The sequence below is a fragment of the Bombina bombina genome, chromosome 1 (genome assembly GCF_027579735.1).
Source record: "Bombina bombina isolate aBomBom1 chromosome 1, aBomBom1.pri, whole genome shotgun sequence".
In the NCBI taxonomy this organism is placed as follows: domain Eukaryota; kingdom Metazoa; phylum Chordata; class Amphibia; order Anura; family Bombinatoridae; genus Bombina; species Bombina bombina.
Window position 1 is genome coordinate 424,686,616 of NC_069499.1, and position 24,193 is coordinate 424,710,808.

A 24,193-nucleotide genomic window follows, 5' to 3' on the forward strand; every position below is an offset into this window, starting at 1 on the left:
GCCCAAGCGGGGGCTGAAGAGTGACGTCCATCCTCCGACTGAAGTCTTGATCCAAGCGGCGAATGAAGAAGTCCATCTTCGGGCAGAAATCTTCATCCTATCCGGGCAGAAGAGGACATCCGGACCGGCAAACATCTTCATCCAGGCGGCATCTTCTATGTTCTTCCATCCGATGACGAGCGGCTGATCTTGAAGACCTCCGGCGCGGATCCATCCTCTTCGTTCGACGTCCAACTGAAGAATGAAGGTTCCTTTAAGGGACGTCATCCAAGATGGCGTCCCTCGAATTCCGATTGGCTGATAGGATTCTATCAGCCAATCGGAATTAAGGTAGGAAAATTCTGATTGGCTGATGGAATCAGCCAATCAGATTCAAGTTCAATCCGATTGGCTGATTGGATTAGCCAATCAGATTGAGCCTCGCATTCTATTGGCTGTTCCGATCAGCCAATAGAATGCGAGCTCAATCTGATTGGCTGATCCAATCAGCCAATCGGATTGAACTTGAATCTGATTGGCTGATTCCATCAGCCAATCAGAATTTTTCTACCTTAATTCCGATTGGCTAATAGAATCCTATCAGCCAATCGGAATTCGAGGGACGCCATCTTGGATGACGTCCCTTAAAGGAACCTTCATTCTTCAGTTGGACGTCGAACGAAGTGGATGGATCCGCGCCGGAGGTCTTCAAGATCAGCCGCTCGTCATCGGATGGAAGAACATAGAAGATGCCGCCTGGATGAAGATGTTTGCCGGTCCGGATGTCCTCTTCTGCCCGGATAGGATGAAGATTTCTGCCCGAAGATGGACTTCTTCATTCGCCGCTTGGATGAAGACTTCAGCCGGAGGATGGACATCACTCTTCAGCCCCCGCTTGGGCTTGGATGAAGACATCGGAGGCTCTTCTGGACCGATCGGTGAACCCGGTGTGGTGAAGACAAGGTAGGGAGATCTTCAGGGGCTTAGTGTTAGGTTTATTTAAGGGGGGTTTGGGTTAGATTAGGGGTATGTGGGTGGTGGGTTGTAATGTTGGGGGGGGGTATTGTATGTTTTTTTTTTACAGGCAAAAGAGCTGAATTCTTTGGGGCATGCCCCACAAATGGCCCTTTTAAGGGCTGGTAAGGTAAAAGAGCTTTTCTATTTTAATTTTAGAAAAGGGTAGGGCATTTTTTTTTGGGGGGGGGCTTTGTTATTTTATTAGGGGGCTTAGAGTAGGTGTAATTAGTTTAAAATTGTTGTAATATTTTTCTAATGTTTGTAAATATTTTTTTATTTTTTGTAACTTAGTTCTTTTTTATTTTTTGTACTTTAGTTAGTATATTTAATTGTATTTATTTGTAGGTATTGTATTTAATTAATTTATTGATAGTGTAGTGTTAGGTTTAATTGTAGATAATTGTAAGTATTTTATTTAATTAATTTATTGATAGTGTAGTGTTAGGTTTAATTGTAACTTAGGTTAGGATTTATTTTACAGGTAATTTTGTTATTATTTTAACTAGGTAGCTATCAAATAGTTATTAACTATTTAATAGCTATTGTACCTGGTTAAAATAATTATAAAGTTGCCTGTAAAATAAATATTAATCCTAAAATAGCTACAATATAATTATTCGTTATATTGTAGCTATATTAGGGTTTATTTTACAGGTAAGTATTTATCTTTAAATAGGAATAATTTATTTAATAAGAGTTAATTTTTTTCGTTAGATTTAAATTATATTTAATTTAGGGGGGTGTTAGTGTTAGGGTTAGACTTAGCTTTAGGGGTTAATACATTTATTAGAGTAGCGGTGAGGTCCGGTCGGCAGATTAGGGGTTAATAATTGAAGTTAGGTGTCGGCGATGTTAGGGAGGGCAGATTAGGGGTTAATACTATTTCTTATTGGGTTATTGAGGCGGGAGTGAGGCGGATTAGGGGTTAATAACTTTATTATAGTAGCGGTGAGGTCCGGTCGGCAGATTAGGGGTTAATTATTGTAGGTAGGTAGCGGCGACGTTGTGGGGGGCAGATTAGGGGTTAATAAATATAATATAGGGGTCGGCAATGTTAGGGGCAGCAGATTAGGGGTACATAAGTATAACGTAGGTGGCGGCGGTGTGCGGTCGGCAGATTAGGGGTTAAAAAATTTAATCGAGTGGCGGCGATGTGGGGGGACCTCGGTTTAGGGGTACATAGGTAGTTTATGGGTGTTAGTGTACTTTAGAGCACAGTAGTTAAGAGCTTTATGAACCGGCGTTAGCCCAGAAAGCTCTTAACTACTGACTTTTTTCTGCGGCTGGAGTTTTGTCGGTAGATTTATAACGCTCACTTCAGCCAAGACTCTAAATACCGGCGTTAGGAAGATCCCATTGAAAAGATAGGATACACAAATGGCGTAGGGGAATCTGCGGTATGGAAAAGTCGTGGCTGCAAAGTGAGCGTTAGACCCTTACCTACAAGACTCCAAATACCAGCGGTAGCCCAAAACCAGCGTTAGGAGCCTCTAACGCTGGTTTTGACGGCTAACGCCAAACTCTAAATCTAGCCGTAAGAGAACTATTTTTAACAATAGGTAATCTGTACATAGATATTAACAAAATAAGTAATGCTCATAGCCGATAAATGACATAATGAACTATATATATATATATATATATATATATATATATCCAAAGAATGGAGGGCACTCACAGGATTTAATGTAATCAGAATAATATTCAATATTTATTTTCCTTGTTAAAGGATCATTGTGATGTCAACGTTTCGGCCCACATCAGGGCCTTCATCAGGACAATGATTAATCTACGTACAGCGTGCGCCAATCGCACAGGTGCTCCCATAAAATTCAGGGCCTTCATCAGGACAATGATTAATCTCCGTACAGCGTGCGCCAATCGCACAGGTGCTCCCATCAAAATTCAGATCTGAATTTTTATGGGAGCACCTGTGCGATTGGCGCACGCTGTACGTAGATTAATCATTGTCCTGATGAAGGCCCTGATGTGGGCCGAAACGTTGACATCACAATGATCCTTTAACAAGGAAAATAAATATTGAATATTATTCTGATTACATTAAATCCTGTGAGTGCCCTCCATTCTTTGGACATAATTATTTCTTGAGGATAGCACCCGGGTTGTGAACACATTGCTGTGGATGGAGTGCTAGGGTACCGGCTACATATATATATATATATATATATATATATATATAGTGGAAATTAAGCCACTATAACTGAAACCTATAGTTTGTTTTATAATTATAGAGACCTCCTGAAATAATAATGGTCCACTCTTGGGCCCTTGTACAGTAGCATAGTTCGATGGAGGTAAACTAGGTAGATATTTAGCCACTCTTGTGTGTAGAAACAGCAGACAAGAGCCGCTCCAATAGGGGTCCTATGTGTCTAGGGTTAATAATCTGAACGATAAGAGAGATGAAAAATTATTATGGGCATAGGAGCACTGTAAAATAGAACAACAAGATGTACCCATATGACTTCTAAATTAAATATAACTAAAGCTGCTGTTTAGTGTAACATGGTCCCTTGGTTATACTAGGGCTTATTAAAAGGAAAATACTTAGTCCTAATCCAATGTAAATAAACATGCTAACTTGTGCAACACTACAAACATATAACAACAAATATCTGCATGAAACTCAGGGCAGACAAACATACTGCAGTTACTCAAATGTGGTACCAATACCCCTTATGCACCAGCACAGGGAGAGACGTTACTAGGTTGGAGAGCGACAGACACCTCTTATACTTATCTCGTATAGAAACACTTATGTACCTCGCTCCTTCTTCATTATGTAGTATGTTGCCTCAGCCACTGGCAACCTCTAAAACTGATGTGATTTGTGAATGTATTAAGAATAGGCACTCAAGTGGGTTCTGTTGCTCATCGCACTAAATATTTTTTGTGTGGAGGTACATGTAAATATAAATGTATATGGACCCTTAAACTAAGTCAGTAATTGTGCCTTAATGTGAATATCACTCTTCTCCTAACAAGAGAGTTAAGGTCACCCTAGCGACAAGTGACATTTAGAATCATACAGTATATGTGGTGGATGTTGAACTTATACACTTTAGGAGTCGTGAAAGAAACTAGAACCATAGAGGGCTAAAAAATGAGTTAAGCTAGTATTCCACTGCCGACACAGGCTCATTGTGGAAATACTATAAACAATTAAAAAGCAGAAGGATGTAGAACTTTCAAGGAAACAAGTAAATATTATAGGAAACTGGCATAACTAATTTAGATACTGTTGACAAGATTATTATTTTTATGTTATTTTGGTTTTAGTTTTAGCCCACTCCAGACCTTTGGTGAACTGGACAATATGTGGTGATAGTATTTCCGTGACACATGTTCTTCCATATCCCACAGAGTAGAGGCAGTAGGGAAGTAACTGTGGCTCTGGTTGATTGGCTGTCTAGACTCAGTTCATCTCCGTTTAGTATAGAAAGCCATGAGGATAGATTCTCTTGAGTTGTGCTGCTGTCTGCTGGAAAAAAAGATTTCAGGATCACTCTTAGAGACATTTGGAGCATGCAGTGTAATGTTATCTCCAGATAGCTCCTGGGGCAAGAAAGAAGATTTGATTTTAGAGCGAGAGTTCCAGCCCATAATGTAGGGTAGATCAACTGGTGGAATGATTTGCAACAGCTGCTTGTTATGTACGCTCTGTTTGAGGTCCTCAAAATGATCCTCCACGCTTTGAAGGACTACGCTCACCCATCTATCTAGAGACTCCATGTTACTACAAAGTTAAATGGCATCTGATCAGCTTTTAGTGTATATGTTACAGCGCACTAGTTAAAGCTTTCTGAGTATAGAATGTAAACCCAATTGGCGGAAAAATAGGAGGTGGGGGTTCAGCGGCCCTGATCATTAGCTCAGCAAATAGAGTGACATCTTTCTCAAGTCCTTTGAGCTGAAGCCGTGTGTTACACGTATGTGCAAGCGAGATAGGATAATATAGGATGGCCACTCGCACTACTTGGGAAGTTATAGTTTATGTACTCGCCTGTAATTTATGGGAAAGCAATCCGGTTTGCAGCTCCACTCCAGAAGCAAAAAGAAGTATGGCAGAGTAAAACATTGCTCAAAATCAGGGCCGTTTCATTTAGGAGCATTGCGCCACGGCTCCTGCTCAGTAAAATCACCCAAATTGTCGTCTTTGAGGTCGCTCTTGGGGGTGAAGTTTTAGGTGGATATCATAGGTTTTGTCTGCAGGATTCTTGATATAAATAAGTATTTTATGTTTGTGATTAGGAGCTTCAGGAAAACACGACCAATCTCTTCAGTGGCTAGCTCCGCCCCCACGTACGTATTTTTAATTCGAGAAGACAATATCCTCATGCATCATAACACGTTGGATGTACCACAAAGATTAATAACATCAATTATTTATATATATGCTATTAGTTTCTGATGCAGACACTGCTAATATATAGCATGCATATGGAGTGGCTGCACTAACAATTAATTGCTTTTTTCTTGGGACTGGCTCTAGGCTAAACCCTATGTAAAATCCTCAGATCAGGTCACCTTTACTCCTGTCAAGTATGAGCAAGACATTAATCCTTTGTACCAGATCTCTAATTTTTCTCCATCCACTGAAAATAACGTATAGAATGATGATGGCCCTTGAATAACAGTAACACTCATTGATTACTGATTTAGCCCCTCCTGGTTCTAGTAATGCGCACATACAGCAGATTTAACCCCATTTGTGCTAGTAACATACAGAATGATTACTTTGGCAGCCAGTAACACAAAAAGTTATGGCTTAACCCCTTTAGGTCATGCTGAAGAGATGCAGTGGGAGTGAAAAGATAATAAAACCACTGTAAGAATTTTACTTTTTAATCTCAGCCTTTTTAAAATGTATATCCTATTATTGTTTGCCAGTTTCCCCTTAAATAATTTTAAACAACTCAGGAGCATTATCTAACTGTTTTATATTAACCAGTATTTTGCTTTCCAGTTAGAATCGGTATCTAATTAGACAGTTTTTGTGTATGTTACTAAAGACATCAGTGGAATCTAAATACAAACTGCAGATTAAATAGACCTTCCCACCGGTATTTTAAAATATTCAGTGAAATATATAATTATTAATAATAATAATAATAATAATAATAATAAAAATAAAAAATAATCATTCTTCATACATAAAGCACAATCCAGCACAACCTCTATGGGACTCCAAGGAAACAATTGCATATACAGTTAAAGAGGTTCAGGCTTAAACAACATACACTATATGGCCAAGTATGTGGACTCCACTACATTAAAATCCCATGTTCCAGCCACACCCATTGCTAACAGGTGCATAAAATCTGGCACATATCTCCAAAGAAAAACATTGTGTCGTACAGAAATACTCAGTAATATTAAACATGGCATAAGATGCCACCTCTTCCGTTCTGTCAATTTCTTATAGGATACCATGTCTGCCAGTCTATCAATTTGTGCGATTTATGCCCTACTAGCTCTGCCCTGGTCAACTGTAAGTGCTATTATTTTGAAGTTGAAGCATCTAGGAGCAACAACAGTCCAGCCACAAGCTGGTAGATTACTCAAACCCACGCAGTGAGGACTGCTGAGTGCTGAAGCTTGTTGAGCATAAAGCATAAGGTTCCATACTACCTTTGGAAGCAATATCTGCACAAGAAATGTGCATTAGGAGCCTCGTGAAATGGCTTTCCACTTTCCAGAGTGGGTGTATATAAGCCTCACATAAACATGCACTATGCCAAGCATCAGCTGGAAAGTTTTCAAATACCCCTAACAGGCTAGATTTTTATGATATCTTAACTAATGCACAGGTGAAATAATCAGCTGATCTGTAATGATGATAGTTAAGATATCATGAAAATCTGGCCTGTTACTGGTACTTGAGGACTGGAGTTGAGAAACACTAGTGTAAAGCACTCTGCTACTGGAGTAGTGTAATGTGTCCCACTTCACTATTTGGTAGTCTGATGGAAGAATCTGGGTGAATAACTTTGGGATGAATTGGAACGCTGTTTGCAAGTCAAACATTTTTGTCCAACATCAGTGTCTGACAAAACAAATGCTTTAAAATATTGTGGAAAGTCATTCCACAAGAGTTGTGGCTGTTATAGCCGCAATGGATGGGCCAACACAATATTAATTCCCTTGGTTTTAGAATGGGATTTTCAACAAGCTCATATAGGTGTGACGGTCAGGTGTCCACATACTTTTGGCCATATAGTTTTTTTGCTGCTAAAGCACTGTTAGATCTTTCTTAATAATGTAACCAAACCCCAGCATGGTTCCCTTCCCAGTGTGGCATCCCTGATGGTTCATTTCCTATGGGGATGATTTTATGATAAATATTAACACATCTGTACATTTACTGGTGAGCTGGTGTTACCTTTATCATTGCTAGTGTTTCGAAGAGTGTAAATGGGTAATCCAGGACCTGTTTAAGAAACAGCTGTATTAAAATAATATTTTTGTAAATATGATGTTAATTGGTCATTCTTTTTTCACAATAATATTCTAGTTCACATAAAATTACAAAACGGCAAAATTGTATTCAGTAACGATTAACACATCCTAATTTATTAAAAATTATGAGTGTTGTGCTAAAAGTTAAGTGCAAGCAATACCGGGTTTATCACGGCTCTTTGCGTATGTCGGATGTAGCGCTTGCATTACAAGTTGAAAGTAAATGCTATCGCTTGAGCGCAATTTAATTTAATGCATGATGGGATAATGCGATCGCAGAGCTTTGGTTATCTGTTTCACAAAATGAAAGAGTGTCACAAAACACATCAAGAATAACACTATCTAATAAAAATTATTTTAAACAATATTGCACAAAAAAGTTATAAGGGCTCAAAGATATGAGAAAAAAAAAGGCAAAGGGCTTTAACATAGAGATACATACACATATACAAATATGTATGTGTATTTATATATATATATATATATATATATATACATACATAGACACACATATCTGTGTACATATGTATTTATATGTGCATATATGTATTTACATTCCCAAAGACAGCAGCACTCACCAGTCTTATTCAAATGTTCACATATTTATTGAAATCTCCCAAAAGGTACAAAAAAATCAAGACAATGTTTTGGGCCTGCTGCCCTTAGTCATGTCATGTACGGGCAGCAGGCCCGAAACGTTGTCTTGTATTTTTTGTACCTTTGGGAGATTCCAATAAATATGTTAACATTTGAATAAGACTGGTGAGTGCTGCTGTCTTTGGGAATTTACAGTCTTGTTTTCTGGGAGGTTTTGGTGTAGAACCTCAGACTTATTTGTACCACAGCTGAATTACATTATGCTGGACATTGCCTGTTTTTACATATATGTATTTACAGACATATATACACATATAAACACATAAATACATATGTACACATATATAGACATATGTATAAGTGCATTGGAGCCCTTTGCAGTCAAGTAGAGGAAAACATGAAAAAAAAAATATTTATGCAATATTCAAATTTAATAAATGTTTTAACTATGTATTTACTGTAATTATTTCACATTCCAATGTTCTGCACATAGCAGAATATGTTCTATGTATTTATAAATAGATATATATACAGGGAGTGCAGAATTATTAGGCAAGTTGTATTTTTGAGGATTAATTTTATTATTGAACAACAACCATGTTCTCAATGAACCCAAAAAACTCATTAATATCAAAGCTGAATAGTTTTGGAAGTAGTTTTTAGTTTGTTTTTAGTTATAGCTATTTTAGGGGGATATCTGTGTGTGCAGGTGACTATTACTGTGCATAATTATTAGGCAACTTAACAAAAAACAAATATATACCCATTTCAATTATTTATTTTTACCAGTGAAACCAATATAACATCTCAACATTCACAAATATACATTTCTGGCATTCAAAAACAAAACAAAAACAAATCAGTGACCAATATAGCCACCTTTCTTTGCAAGGACACTCAAAAGCCTGCCATCCATGGATTCTCTCAGTGTTTTGATCTGTTCACCATCAACATTGCGTGCAGCAGCAACCACAGCCTCCCAGACACTGTTCAGAGAGGTGTACTGTTTTCCCTCCTTGTAAATCTCACATTTGATGATGGACCACAGGTTCTCAATGGGGTTCAGATCAGGTGAACAAGGAGGCCATGTCATTAGATTTTCTTCTTTTATACCCTTTCTTGCCAGCCACGCTGTGGAGTACTTGGACGCGTGTGATGGAGCATTGTCCTGCATGAAAATCATGTTTTTCTTGAAGGATGCAGACTTCTTCCTGTACCACTGCTTGAAGAAGGTGTCTTCCAGAAACTGGCAGTAGGACTTGGAGTTGAGCTTGACTCCATCCTCAACCCGAAAAGGCCCCACAAGCTCATCTTTGATGATACCAGCCCAAACCAGTACTCCACCTCCACCTTGATGGCGTCTGAGTCGGACTGGAGCTCTCTGCCCTTTACCAATCCAGCCACGGGCCCATCCATCTGGCCCATCAAGACTCACTCTCATTTCATCAGTCCATAAAACCTTAGAAAAATCAGTCTTGAGATATTTCTTGGCCCAGTCTTGACGTTTCAGCTTGTGTGTCTTGTTCAGTGGTGGTTGTCTTTCAGCCTTTCTTACCTTGGCCATGTCTCTGAGTATTGCACACCTTGTGCTTTTGGGCACTCCAGTGATGTTGCAGCTCTGAAATATGGCCAAACTGGTGGCAAGTGGCATCTTGGCAGCTGCACGCTTGACTTTTCTCAGTTCATGGGCAGTTATTTTGCGCCTTGGTTTTTCCACACGCTTCTTGCGACCCTGTTGACTATTTTGAATGAAACGCTTGATTGTTCGATGATCACGCTTCAGAAGCTTTGCAATTTTAAGAGTGCTGCATCCCTCTGCAAGATATCTCACTATTTTTGACTTTTCTGAGCCTGTCAAGTCCTTCTTTTGACCCATTTTGCCAAAGGAAAGGAAGTTGCCTAATAATTATGCACACCTGATATAGGGTGTTGATGTCATTAGACCACACCCCTTCTCATTACAGAGATGCACATCACCTAATATGCTTAATTGGTAGTAGGCTTTCGAGCCTATACAGCTTGGAGTAAGACAACATGCATAAAGAGGATGATGTGGTTAAAATACTCATTTGCCTAATAATTCTGCACTCCCTGTAAATATACACATATATATTATATACCTCTTTCAGTTTTCCATGACCTAAAAGCCTGAAGACATCAGCAAGTAGTTGGGCATGATTCTGATACAGCGGCTACTTACCTCATATTGATTGAGGTTTTAAGAAGTAAGTGTGTGGTGATTGGGGCTTTGTACCCCAGATTGTATTATTCTAGTACCATACTATTTACATCTGTTTATGATTCTACCTATGAAGGAAGGCGCAGACACTCAGTCTTTTGTATATATCCTTTAACCTGGTAAAGATCTTTGGGGAATCTTCATATCTATTTTGTTTCTGCTGCCTCCTATTGGATTTATCAAATCCTGTGGACTTATGAATTTATTATTATAATAATATATATTTTTTTGTATTTCTGTATATATATATATATATATATATATATATATATATATATATATATATATATATATATATATATATCATTCTTAACAATATTTTTTTAAATAATACTTTGTATTTATGTTCATTTATTAATTTGAATACTATATATATCATTATTACTACATAAGTGTGTGTTTTTTATAGTATAATGTATTTTATGTGTGTAGCGAGGTAAAACATTCTCTTGTCTGAAATATATATACAGTATATATTTGTTCACAGTTGTTTGAATGTGAGCCTGTATTGTGTGGCTGTTTAGGGACCCAGGTTTTTGGAAGAGACCTTGACGAAGTACCTGGGCTTTTCCCATTTGGCCAGATGTGGTAACTAACTCTTCCATTTCTGCTTTTTATCTTAGTTGAGAGCTTGTGAGTGAGTGCTGGACTTTCTCTGTGTGCTATATTAATGTATTATTTTTTTGTAATTTTCCCTGTTTGAGCCTTGCACCCAGGCCTGTCTGGGGTTAACTGCCTGCGACTCTGGTGACAGTGAAGCTTCCTTAGAGTGCTGTTTTGCACCCAGGACTTTGCATGTTACAGGGTCATAGGATGTGTACCCGGTCCGGCCTGAGAGTGCTGACCCCACCAGTGTTTTGTATATGTTTGGGGAGATTGCATAAGCCTGTGCACCCTCCATTTTTTCACAGTTGTTTGAATGTTAGCCTGCATTGTGTGGCTGTTTAGGGACCCAGGTTTTTGGAAGAGACCTTGACGAGGTACCTAGGCTTTTCCCATTTGGCCAGATGTGGTAACTAACTCTTCCATTGCTGCTTTTTATCATAGTTGAGAGCTTGTGAGTGAGTGCTGGACTTTCTCTGTGTGCTATATTAATATATATATATATATCTATAGATATAGATATATATTGTACCAAAACACAATCAGATATATGTAGAAATATTTATTTATAAATAAATAAAAGATATTCTTCTATGTGATAAAGATTTGTGAAATATTCATATTTTCATGTCGGATTAGCGAACTTGAGGAAATGCGATTGGATTTGCGTGCGAGTAGGGTGTTACTTTCCCCCCCACACTTTTTTGCTCCATTGACTTCTATTGGGGAAAACATTGATGCGCATGCGATTTTCTAACTTTGGCTTTTTACTTTCAACTTGTTATATAAGAGCTCACTCAATTGGAAGCTAGAACAGCGCTCTACTTGTAATCTGGCCCTCTGTCTGAAAACAGTGGGTACGCTGAAATCATTATAACTATCCTGTATTCAGATTTGTGGTGGGTGCATACAAATGTAATTAGTACAGTTTCACTGGATACTAAGGGACTGATGATTTAAAACTCGCTGGCATGGAGGGAAACTGCACAAATCCTTGGTTTTTTTAGCATTATACTGTAATATTAGTGTATCTCCTATACATTCAGAGCTCTGTATATCTAAATAACCAATTATCAAGCTAAAAGTTGCATTTCTACTGCTTTATACTCACCATTGCAATTGAGAGAGTAATACTTAGAATTTTTGCTAAAATAAGCAGAAAACTGCTGGCATCTTTCTGGTCGCACATTGCATGTAATACATTGAGATTTCTGTTGACTACCACCGAGTTGTATTCTATTGAAAGAAACATTGATTTAAATAAATAATGATGAACACATTACTATTATTGGTATAAATATTTATTTTATTACTATTAATGGAAACCAGTATTTAGGAAAAAGTAAACATGCAATAATACAACACGTTATTGGCTGAAAGAATAAACAAAATATTGATCCTTATAAAGCATCCAACAATTGTTGAGATTTTGAATGTGTTTACCCATTCTGTGTTAATTTAACAAATTAGGATCATACTTTGTATATTTCTCTGTATCTTTCACCAATTCCATTTCACTTCTTATTATCTCCATTGTAAACTAAAACTGACAGTTTCAGAAAGTGGGAAGGACAGGGCAGTTGCCTGGACTGAACAGGGGAGTTCCCAGAGTATGTAAGCTCTCTCACAAATCTTGTGCAATTATGTAAGCATTTTAAACAAGCTGGTCTCACTGAGTTTCTCTTTGGGAAAATGAAGATTTTGAATGTGTTTACCCATTTATCATCTATCTGTCTATCATCAATATGTCTGTCTGTCTTTCTATTAATTTGCATGTCTGCATGGCAATCCACCTGCATCTCTATTTTTTCATTTATCTTTAAGTTTGTCAAATTAATCTTTATGTATGAAGTACAGACTACTTCATGATATGACAGTTTTGTTACAATTACACTTTGTGCTTTGTATTTTTTTATACTTTACATTTCAGATTGGTTCCTTTCAGTATTATTGATCATACTTTGCATATTTCTCTGTATCTTTCACCAATTCCATTTCACCTCTTATTATCTCCATTGTAAACTAAAACTGACAGTGGGAGGGAAAGGGCAGTTGCCTGGACTGAACAGGGAAGTTCCCAGAGTATGTAAGCTCTCTCACAAATCTTGTCAAATGATGTAAGCATTTTAAACAAGCTGGTCTCACTGATTTAACTTGCCAGCTGTATGCAGGTGGAGTTTGTTTAAAATTCACAATACACTTATTGTAACTAAGAGACAAGTAATATATACTAAACTATAGGCAAAAGCGAGTTCATTTGTTAATTCATACCAACTGAGTTTTTATATCATCCCCATCTGCACTCTAGTTACTTTCTTTCTCCTATGTGACATTTTGTATCCCAGAGAGCTTTACTACTACTTGAAGACATCTCTCATCAATCTGAGACTTCCAGATTCCGCACTTTTTCTTAGAAAACTCAGTGAGTTTAGCTCTTGTGAATTCTGAATGATAATTTCTCTCCAAACTAGAGACTGTTTGATTATCTGGCCCATAAAAAGGTAATGAAGCTCTTTGGGAAACTAAAGCTTTATCAGTTTTATTTTAAATACAAGAAATGCAAATTGCAATGTAATTTGTAAAAGATACACATAAATATGCAAAGTATTATCATAATTTGTTACAGAAACTGTGGCACCATAATCAGAATTTGTAAAATCACAATCCTAAATACACTGCTGTGTACAAAATAAAAATCAAAATAGAAAGTGCAAAGTTTAAATGTAATAACATTTAATCTGAAGTGTAAAGTAATATAGAATACAAGCACAAAGTATAAATGCAGCAGAACTGTCATGTCATGCAGTGCTATGCTGCATTGGACTTGTCTCTCCATCACATACAGAAAAACATTAAATACCCCTTGGAGAAGTATAGCAAAATTTGCCTTTTGAAAATTTCACTTGGGATTTTGTAGTACGTCTCCCTCATTTCACCTGAGTAGAGAGCTTCTGATCATCAGGCCCTAAAAGTGAATGGATTATAAATCTACATGCTTAGAAAACCAGATACTCAACCTGATTCTTATATTTAGTGAACAGTGTTAAAGTATCTTATTATCATGGTTTATTTCTATCTGCAGTAACACTTTACAATAAAAAAACAAACAAACCTATCATTACAATAAATAAAACCCTAACATTACAATTAAAAAAAAACTAACATTACAATAAAAATACACCCCTAACAGAATAAAAAAAAAAAACTTGTTACAATACATAAAAAAACTAACCTTACAAAAAGTAACAAATTAACAAAAATAAAAGAGTTATGCCTATTCTAATACCCCAAAATAAAAAGCACCCCAAAATAAAAAATACCCTATTCTAAAAATATACTACAAATAGCCCTTAAAACGGCCTTTTGTTGGGCATTGCCCTAAACTGATCAAACTGTTTTACAGAAAAAAACACTCCAACCTTCTAACATTAACCCCCCTCACCCCCCAAAATAAATCTAAAAATAAATCTGAAAAGAACATTTGGCTTGGCATTGCCATTAAAAGGGTATTTAGCTCTTTTGTTACCCATAACAAAAACCCTAATCTTAAAAAAGATGATGGCGCTCCATCTTCATCCCAGTGGTGCTTTTTCTTCATCCTTGTCGGCACTCCATCTTCTTCCCTTCATCCCAGTTGTGGTTGCAGAGGTGGTGGTGACAGTGGTTCCCATCTTCTGACCTTGAACACGGGAGTCCTTTTCATGTGGTCACCAGCAGCACACTGAGGCCTAGATTTGGAGTTTGGCGGTAGCCGTGAAAACCAGCGTTAGAGGCTCCTAACGCTGGTTTTAGGCTACCGCCGGTATTTGGAGTCATTAAAAAAAGGGTCTAACGCTCACTTTTCAGCCGCGACTTTTCCATACTGCAGATCCCCTTACGTCAATTGCGTATCCTATCTTTTCAATGGGATCTTTCTAACTCCGGTATTTAGAGTCGTGCCTGAAGTGAGCGTTAGAAATCTAACGACAAAACTCCAGCCGCAGAAAAAAGTCAGTAGTTAAGAGCTTTCTGGGCTAATACCGGTTCATAAAGCTCTTAACTACTGTGCCCTAAAGTACACCAACACCCATAAACTACCTATGTACCCCTAAACTGAGGCCCCCCCACATCGCCGACACTCGATTAAATTTTTTTAACCCCTAATCTTCCGACCGCCACCTACGTTATACTTATGTACCCCTAATCTGCTGCCCCTAACACCGCCGACCCCTATATTATATTTATTAACCCCTAACCTGCCCCCCACAACGTCGCAGCCAGCTACCTACAATAATTAACCCCTAATCTGCCGACCGCAAAGAGCCGCCACCTACATTATAGCTATGTACCCCTAATCTGCTGCCCCTAACACCGCCGACCCCTATATTATATTTATTAACCCCTAACCTGCCCCCCACAACGTCGCAGCCAGCTACCTACAATAATTAACCCCTAATCTGCCGACCACAAAGAGCCGCCACCTACATTATAGCTATGTACCCCTAATCTGCTGCCCCTAACACCGCCGACCCCTATATTATATTTATTAACCCCTAATCTGCCCCCCTCAACGTCGCCTCCACCTGCCTACACTTATTAACCCCTAATCTGCCGAGCGGACCGCACCGCTACTATAATAAAGTTATTAACCCCTAATCCGCCTCACTAACCCTATAATAAATAGTATTAACCCCTAATCTGCCCTCCCTAACATCGCCGACACCTAACTTCAATTATTAACCCCTAATCTGCCGACTGGAGCTCACCGCTATTCTAATAAATGTATTAACCCCTAAAGCTAAGTCTAACCCTAACACTAACACCCCCCTAAGTTAAATATAATTTTAATCTAACGAAATTAATTAACTCTTCTTAAATAAATTATTCCTATTTAAAGCTAAATACTTACCTGTAAAATAAATCCTAATATAGCTACAATATAAATTATATTTATATTATAGCTATTTTAGGATTAATATTTATTTTACAGGTAACTTTGTATTTATTTTAACCAGGTACAATAGCTATTAAATAGTTAAGAACTATTTAATAGCTAAAATAGTTAAAATAATTACAAATTTACCTGTAAAATAAATCCTCACCTAAGTTACAATTAAACCTAACACTACACTATCAATAAATAAATTAAATAAAATACCTATAATTATCTACAATTAAACCTAACACTACACTATCAATAAATAAATTAAATACAATTCCTACAAATAAATACAATGAAATAAACTAACTAAGTACAAAAAATAAAAAAGAACTAAGTTACAAAAAATAAAAAAATATTTACAAACATTAGAAATATATTACAACAATTTTAAACTAATTACACCTACTCTAAGCCCCCTAATAAAATAACAAAGCCCCCCAAAATAAAAAAATGCCCTACCCTATTCTAAATGACTAAAGTTCAAAGCTCTTTTACCTTACCAGCCCTGAACAGGGCCCTTTGCGGGGCATGCCCCAAGAAGTTCAGCTCTTTTGCATGTAAAAAAAAACATACAATACCCCCCCCCCAACATTACAACCCACCACCCACATACCCCTAATCTAACCCAAACCCCCCTTAAATAAACCTAACACTAAGCCCCTGAAGATCTCCCTACCTTGAGTCGTCTTCACCCAGCCAAGCCAAATTCTTCATCCAAGCGGAGCAAGAAGAGGTCCTCCATCCAGTAGAAGTCTTCATCCAAGCGGTGCAGAAGAGGTCTTCCATCCGATTGAAGTCTTCATCCAAGCGGCATCTTCTATCGTCATCCATCCGGAGCGGAGCGGCAGCATCCTGAAGACCTCCAACGCGGAACATCCATCCTGGCCGACGACTGAACGACGAATGACGGTTCCTTTAAATGACGTCATCCAAGATGGTGTCCCTTGAATTCCGATTGGCTGATAGGATTCTATCAGCCAATCGGAATTAAGGTAGGAATATTCTGATTGGCTGATGGAATCAGCCAATCAGAATCAAGTTCAATCCGATTGGCTGATCCAATCAGCCAATCAGATTGAGCTCGCATTCTATTGGCTGTTCCGATCAGCCAATAGAATGCGAGCTCAATCTGATTGACTGATTGGATCAGCCAATCGGATTGAACTTGATTCTGATTGGCTGACTCCATCAGCCAATCAGAATATTCCTACCTTAATTCCGATTGGCTGATAGAATCCTATCAGCCAATCGGAATTCGAGGGACGCCATCTTGGATGACGTCCCTTAAAGGAACCGTCATTCGTCGTTCAGTCGTCGGCCAGGATGGATGTTCCGCGTCAGAGGTCTTCAGGATGCTGCCGCTCCGCTCCGGATGGATGACGATAGAAGATGCCGCTTGGATGAAGACTTCAATCGGATGGAAGACCTCTTCTGCACCGCTTGGATGAAGACTTCTACCGGATGGAGGACCTCTTCTTGCTCCGCTTGGATGAAGAATTTGGCTCGGCTGGGTGAAGATGACTCAAGGTAGGGAGATCTTCAGGGGCTTAGTGTTAGGTTTATTTAAGGGGGGTTTGGGTTAGATTAGGGGTATGTGGGTGGTGGGTTGTAATGTTGGGGGGGGGTATTGTATGTTTTTTTTTACAGGCAAAAGAGCTGAACTTCTTGGGGCATGCCCCGCAAAGGGCCCTGTTCAGGGCTGGTAAGGTAAAAGAGCTTTGAACTTTAGTAATTTAGAATAGGGTAGGGCATTTTTTTATTTTGGGGGGCTTTGTTATTTTATTAGGGGGCTTAGAGTAGGTGTAATTAGTTTAAAATTGTTGTAATATTTTTCTTATGTTTGTAAATATTTTTTTATTTTTTGTAACTTAGTTCTTTTTTATTTTTTGTACTTTAGTTAGTTTATTTCATTGTAGTTATTTGTAGATATTGTATTTAATTAATTTATTGATAGTGTAGTGTTAGGTTTAATTGTAGGTAATTGTAGGTATTTTATTTAATTAATTTAATGATAGTGTAGTGTTAGGTTTAATTGTAACTTAGGTTAGGATTTATTTTACAGGTAATTTTGTACTTATTTTAACTAGGTAACTATTAAATAGTTCTTAACTATTTAATAGCTATTGTACATGGTTAAAATAATTACAAAGATGCCTGTAAAATAAATATTAATCCTAAAATAGCTACAATGTAATTATAATTTATATTATAGCTATATTAGGATTTATTTTACAGGTAAGTATTTAGTTTTAAAAAGGAATAAGTTATTTAATAAGAGTTAATTTATTTCGTTAGAATAAAATTATATTTAAATTAGGGGGTGTTAGGGTTAGGGTTAGAATTAGCTTTAGGGGTTAAAAAATTTATTAGAATAGCGGTGAGCTCCGGTCGGCAGATTAGGGGTTAATTATTGTAGGTAGCTGGCGGCGACGTTGTGTGGGGCAGATTAGAGGTTAATAAATATAATATAGGGGTCGGCGGTGTTAGGGGCAGCAGATTAGGGGTACATAAGGATAACGTAGTTGGCGGCGCTTTGCGGTCGGCAGATTAGGGGTTAATAAGTGTAGGTAGGTAGCGGCGACGTTGTGGGGGGCAGATTAGGGGTTAATAAATATAACATAGGGGTCGGCGGTGTTAGGGGCAGCAGATTAGGGGTATATAGGGATAATGTAAGTAGCGGCGGTTTACGGAGCGGCAGATTAGGGGTTAATAATAATATGCAGGGGTCAGCGATAGCGGGGGCGGCAGATTAGGGGTTAATAAGTGTAAGGTTAGGGGTGTTTAGACTCGGGGTACATGTTAGGGTGTTAGGTGCAGACGTAGGAAGTGGGCTGCGTTAGGAGCTGAACGCGGCTTTTTTGCAGGTGTTAGGTTTTTTTCAGCTCAAACAGCCCCATTGTTTTCTATGGGGGAATCGTGCACGAGCACGTTTTTGAGGCTGGCCGCGTCCGTAAGCAACTCTGGTATCGAGAGTTGGAGTGGCGTTAAATATGCCTCTACGCTCCTTTTTTGGAGCCTAACGCAGCCATTCTATGGACTCTCAATACCAGAGTTATTTTAAAGGTGCGGCCAGAAAAAAGCCAGCGTTAGCTACGCGGGTCGTTACCGACAAAACTCTAAATCTAGCCGTGAATTTTGAATCTGAGGTATCACTTTTACATCGGGGTACTCTTGCTTTCTTATTGGCTGATTCATGGCATGTTCAAATCCAACTCAGCCAATAGGAAAAGCTTGCATTCTATTGGCTGATTGGATTTTCAACATGCAAATCAACCAAAAGAAATGTAAGGGTAACCCAATATAAAAGGGGTACCTCACATTCAAAATTAAGTGTGTGGCTGGTGACTGCATGAAGAGGACCTCCGTGTTCAAGGTTGCATGATGAGGACCACAGCTACCACCGCCGCCACCACTGGGATGAAGATAAGAAGATGGAGTGGTGTCGGGATGAAGATGGAGCGCCGCCGCCATTATCTTCGTTGATTACCATCTTGGGGTTTAGTTGTAGGTTTTGTTTTTGTTTTTTTTTAAATATTTTTTTATTGAGGTTTTTACATTACAAACATAAAACATAATACACCTTTTTGATAAAAGAAAAACATACAGACAAAATTGACCGAAACATTTCGGCAGCTATATAAAACAGTGATGAAAGGCTAATGAAACCTCGATTTTTCAATAAAATATCATAAATGACTGACCAGTTGGATAATTAGTTTCAGGCCCAATGGACCAAATTTATAGAAAATAAAAGATAACTGATGGTCAGATGGACAGCTCTTTAGGAGCTTCAAGAGGAAAAGTAATGTGTATATAGTAAGGGGGGGGGGGATTCAGCAGGTAAGCACCGCTATATATATGGGGGAGAGGGTGGAGGGCGGAGCCGTATATATAAATGAGTATTTTAAGGAACTTGGCGGAAACTCAAAAGTTTTTTTTTTCTTCTTTTATCTATAGGCTAAACTGACATTACGAGTCATATGGTATTTGGCAACTTGACGCAAATGTGAGCATGTAATAGGAAATGTAAACTATGAATTAATAGAACATCTGCCTCATATGGAGAAACAAACAAAAAAAATAAAAAAAAATAAACATGACTTAGATAAGAGGAGCTAGTCATTGCATATACTCTCACTGAACAGTAAAGGCATTATAAAGCTCTGATGTAAGCAAGTAGCCTCAGACTCTAGGCAAAGGCAAGAGCAAAACATATAAACAATAAGTAACACCATAGCAGTTGTATAACATTTCTTAGCCTCCTATAAGTTAACATTTACAGCAGAGTAACTCCTAGTCTACTACTAACCTACTAGATGAACCTGTCACATAATCTTTCAAGCATGCTCAGAGAGAGTTTGGATAACCCTCTTATAAGACTGTAGAATACTAGCGAAGTGTAATATATATGTGCCACGAGAGCTAAACACCTAGAGGAGATAATATAAAACACAAACATACTAGCGTGGTGTAATATACATGTGCCGTAATAGCTGAGTATCTGTAGGAAGTAATATAAAATTCAGACATACTAGTGCAGTGTAATATACATATGTCATAATAGCTGAATATCTAGAGGAGGTAATGTAAAACACAGACATACTAGTGCCGTGCAATATACATGTGCCATAATAGCTGATTATCTAGAGGAGATAGTATAAAACACAAAGATACTTGCGCAGTGTAACTTATATGTGCCGTCATATCTGAGTATCCATAGGAGGTAATATAAAGTTCAGACATACTAGTGTAGCGCAATATGCATGTGCCATAATAACTAAATATCTAGAGGAGGCAATGTAACGCACAGACATACTAGCGTAGCGCAATATACATTTGCCATAATAGGTAAACACCTAGAGGAGATAATGTAAAACACAAACATACTAGCGCAGCGTAATATTCATGTGCCGTAATAGCTGAGTATCTGTAGGAAGTAATATAACATTCAGACATACTAGTGCAGTGCAATGTACATGTGCCATAATAGATGAATATCTAGAGGAGGCAATATAAAACACAGACATACTCACGCAGTACACCATACCTGCGCCATATGAGCCATGGAACTGAATTATCTATTTGTTATGAGCCATGTATAATCGCATTGGGGGTATATAAGAGTATATATATTTATATAGGTAAATGGATGTAATTATAAGAACCAAGAGCAAGGTGTCAGGCTATCTTATTCCTAAATGCTAAGTGATACAAACATAAAACCCTGACAGCATAATCAAAAAAGGAACATAAAAATTTAAAACATTGGGAGAACTGTGGATTAATAATAGTGTGCAGGTGCTGACTAAATAATTCCAATAACATAAATAGTCCAGTCTCTGACATAGGATACCAGAGTTTGTATGTCCCTTATAAAACAGGTCTTACATAACATCTGTATAGATTCAGGTGGGTACAGAATCTAAGACTATCGCTTTAGTAGTAGGCCCTCATCATGGATCCTAAAGGAGTCAGTCATATGGCCAGGTAAAGGAATGCTTAGGGGCAAACAGTAGGCATGTAAGAAGAAAATATCAGTTGATATAAGTTTAACCCACTCCAGACCTGGAGTGAGTAGGAATTAAACATTCAGTCATGGTAAGACAAAATCATCCAAGCCTGTAAAACCTAAGCATGGTCCTAACAAACAGGGGTTACTATATAAACCTACCTAGGCCCTAGGGAGATCAATTATCTTCAAGTGCTAGTATCTAAACTCCATATTCTACAGACCTAAGGGGCAATACATGGTTAGCAAACAGCATATTAAGTTCCCTAAATCGATCCCAAGTTTATCTAGGTGCAAGGTAAATATATAAACCAGAATTGTGCTTAGTAAATACAATAAACAACATTTCAATCATGCTCCCAACAATGTTAAACTGTGGAATGGAGAAGTTGCTAAGTACACAGTAGATAATGTTCCGTTGGCTAAGAATACTTATAGGAAGACCATAAACAATGCGGAGACATCACCAATAATACAGTTCTGTGCAAGGGGTATGGATATTAAAATATAACGAATACTAAGAAATATAACTTTGTGTGGATAATGTCAAGAGCAGTCCATATTGATGAGAATGTCTGAGTAACAACAACAGTGGGCAGTTCAAATGTCGATGAAAGAGAAAAAAAAAAGGAACCTTAACATGTTCACTTGAGGAGACTTTATATGAAGTCTGCTGGTAGAATGCAACATTTGCAAGAGGGAGATAGTTATGGGGGCCGTTCCTTTCTGGTGTACAGCACAGACCAACAGTCCGGATTTCTCTCTCCCATGCTGCAGATATATATTGAACACCCCCCAGGGTCCCACAACCACAACCGTAACCATGGATATGTCTGCTGACCGTTTCTCGAATTATTGCAGGCTTCCAGATGGGTCAAATAATAGCTAGATCTGGGGCTATGTTCATTCACCTTTGCCAAGTGCCTCTCATATAGAGAACGAGAGCTTAGGGTAAGAATATCTGCCTTCGCTGAGTAGGCCATCTGACGTCCCACTGTGACCTCTGCCTTGGCGCTGTAAGCAAGAGAGGTTTGCGTTTGACCTAAGTGGAGGGTTTTCACTGTGTGCTCAATCTTCTCACAGTGTGATCCACTGCTTTGTGGTGAGTAGACCCGTTCCTCACATGTCATCGCCGCCTCTGGAGAGCTATCGGGCAACTTAGTAGATGTCAGGGGGGCAGAATAGGAAAACGCAGACTTGATGTCTTCGATAAGCTCCTCTGTTTGGCGATCCAGCCGGTCTGCTAGAGCTCGGAGTAGGGAACTTAGCTGGTGTTCCATCTTTGATCAAGTAGTGTCAGATTCCTTGCAGCGTATATAGACTAGAGTATCTGTAAAGATGTCACGGCAGCACTTGTTCTCTGGAAGGCCTATGAGTCCACACGAGGGTTGGAAAACGGCTGCAGTAGAGGCATAGTCCCCATTCCAGGTATAGTTAGATATAGCGCATATTTGTCGCCTCTGCGGGGATATAGGAGGTTCAGTCAGTTCAGTGAGAGCCTCTGGAAGCAGTTATACATCTTTGAGATATGTTTAAATGGCAGGTTGGCCAAGAAATCTAGGTAAAATATTATCCTTTACCGGAGCAGTAGTAAAATGCTGCTTCTGGGCTAGCTCCGCCAGGTTTTTTTTTTTTTAAGATTAGGGTTTTAGTTTTAAAAAAATTAAAATGGGCAGCAAATGAGCTAAATGCCGTTTAAAGGGCAATGCCCAGCTAAATGCCCTTTTCAGGGCACTTTTTAGATTAGGTTAATGTAAGCGTTTTTTTTTTTCTGTGAAATAGCTTGACCCCTTTAGGAAATTGCCCTAAAAAGGCTCTTTTAAGTAATTTTTTTGTTTTTTTGTAATGTTAGGTTTTTTATTTTAATAGTAATGTTATTTTTTATATTTTAAGTGGTAAGATTAGATTTTTTTTTCATTTAACAGATAAGTTTTTAATTTTTAAAGGGAAGTTGTTGTTTTTTTGGTAAATATAGGGTTAGTTTATTTTGGGTTAACTTAGGGGGTGTTAATTTAGGGGGTCTAGATGTTAGTGGGTTATCTTGCGATGTGGGGGGTGTGGTGTTTTAGGGGTTAATATTATAGTGGAGGTTTTGCAAAGTGGTGGCTGGCAGTTTAGCAGTGGCATATTTAGGTTTTGTGCTGCCCTAGGCACCCAAAATTCTGCTGCCCCCCCCAGGTTTTAGGCTTTTTTTGGCCATAATATTTTTTGGTGAGGGTGTAACGTGCCTTTTTTTCCCATGGCATTTACAAAGTAAATGTTCATGTGAAAATGCACGTGTGTGTGTGTTCTGTGTGTATATGGTAAGTGTTTATGGTGTGGGTGTGTGTGTAGTGCAGTGTGTAGTGAGTGTCTGTGTTCTATATTATTTATTTACCACTAGCTGTGAGTCACTAATGTCCCTGATTTGTGCTGTCATTTACTTCCCTGTATACACCAGGTGCTTCTTTTTATTTCCTCTACCTGATTGCACCTATTTTCCTGCCTCTTACAAATGATTCCCGTCTTCTACCTATTTAGATTTTTTCCCTAATGCTCCAGTCTCTGTCCCGCCTTCCTTCACAGTCACTGGAAACTCTGCTCTCTGCTGCCCCTTGTGGCCATCTTCTAGCATTGCACACCAGCTGCTCCCAGAGAATCACAATGCACTCACTTCCCCAGTGATCTGATCACGAGGCCGCCATAGGTTGTGAGGATCAGGATGTTAGTGAGGAGGACACTGAGAAGGCTGGCGAGGAAGGTCAATGCAGGGTTTCCTCGCAAGAGAGTATTACAGTTCTGGAGATGTGCTGGGACGGACACAAGCAGCCCGGAGACAGTGAGGGGAACACGTGATTCTCAAGGGACA

General features: G+C 38.5%; 1 protein-coding gene across 2 annotated transcripts in view; it reads right to left on the reverse strand.

The window, feature by feature from the left end:
- LOC128645391 (dipeptidyl peptidase 4-like) overlaps positions 1 to 24,193 on the reverse strand; it is a 226,516-nt gene that overhangs the window by 37,907 nt on the left and 164,416 nt on the right. For both annotated transcript variants that reach the window (XM_053698368.1, XM_053698367.1), the window contains 2 exons: positions 12,027 to 12,151; positions 7,400 to 7,447 (listed from right to left, as the gene is read on the reverse strand). In XM_053698368.1, coding sequence (XP_053554343.1) covers positions 7,400 to 7,447; positions 12,027 to 12,151 — 173 coding nt within the window. The remainder of the gene's footprint in view (positions 1 to 7,399; positions 7,448 to 12,026; positions 12,152 to 24,193) is intronic.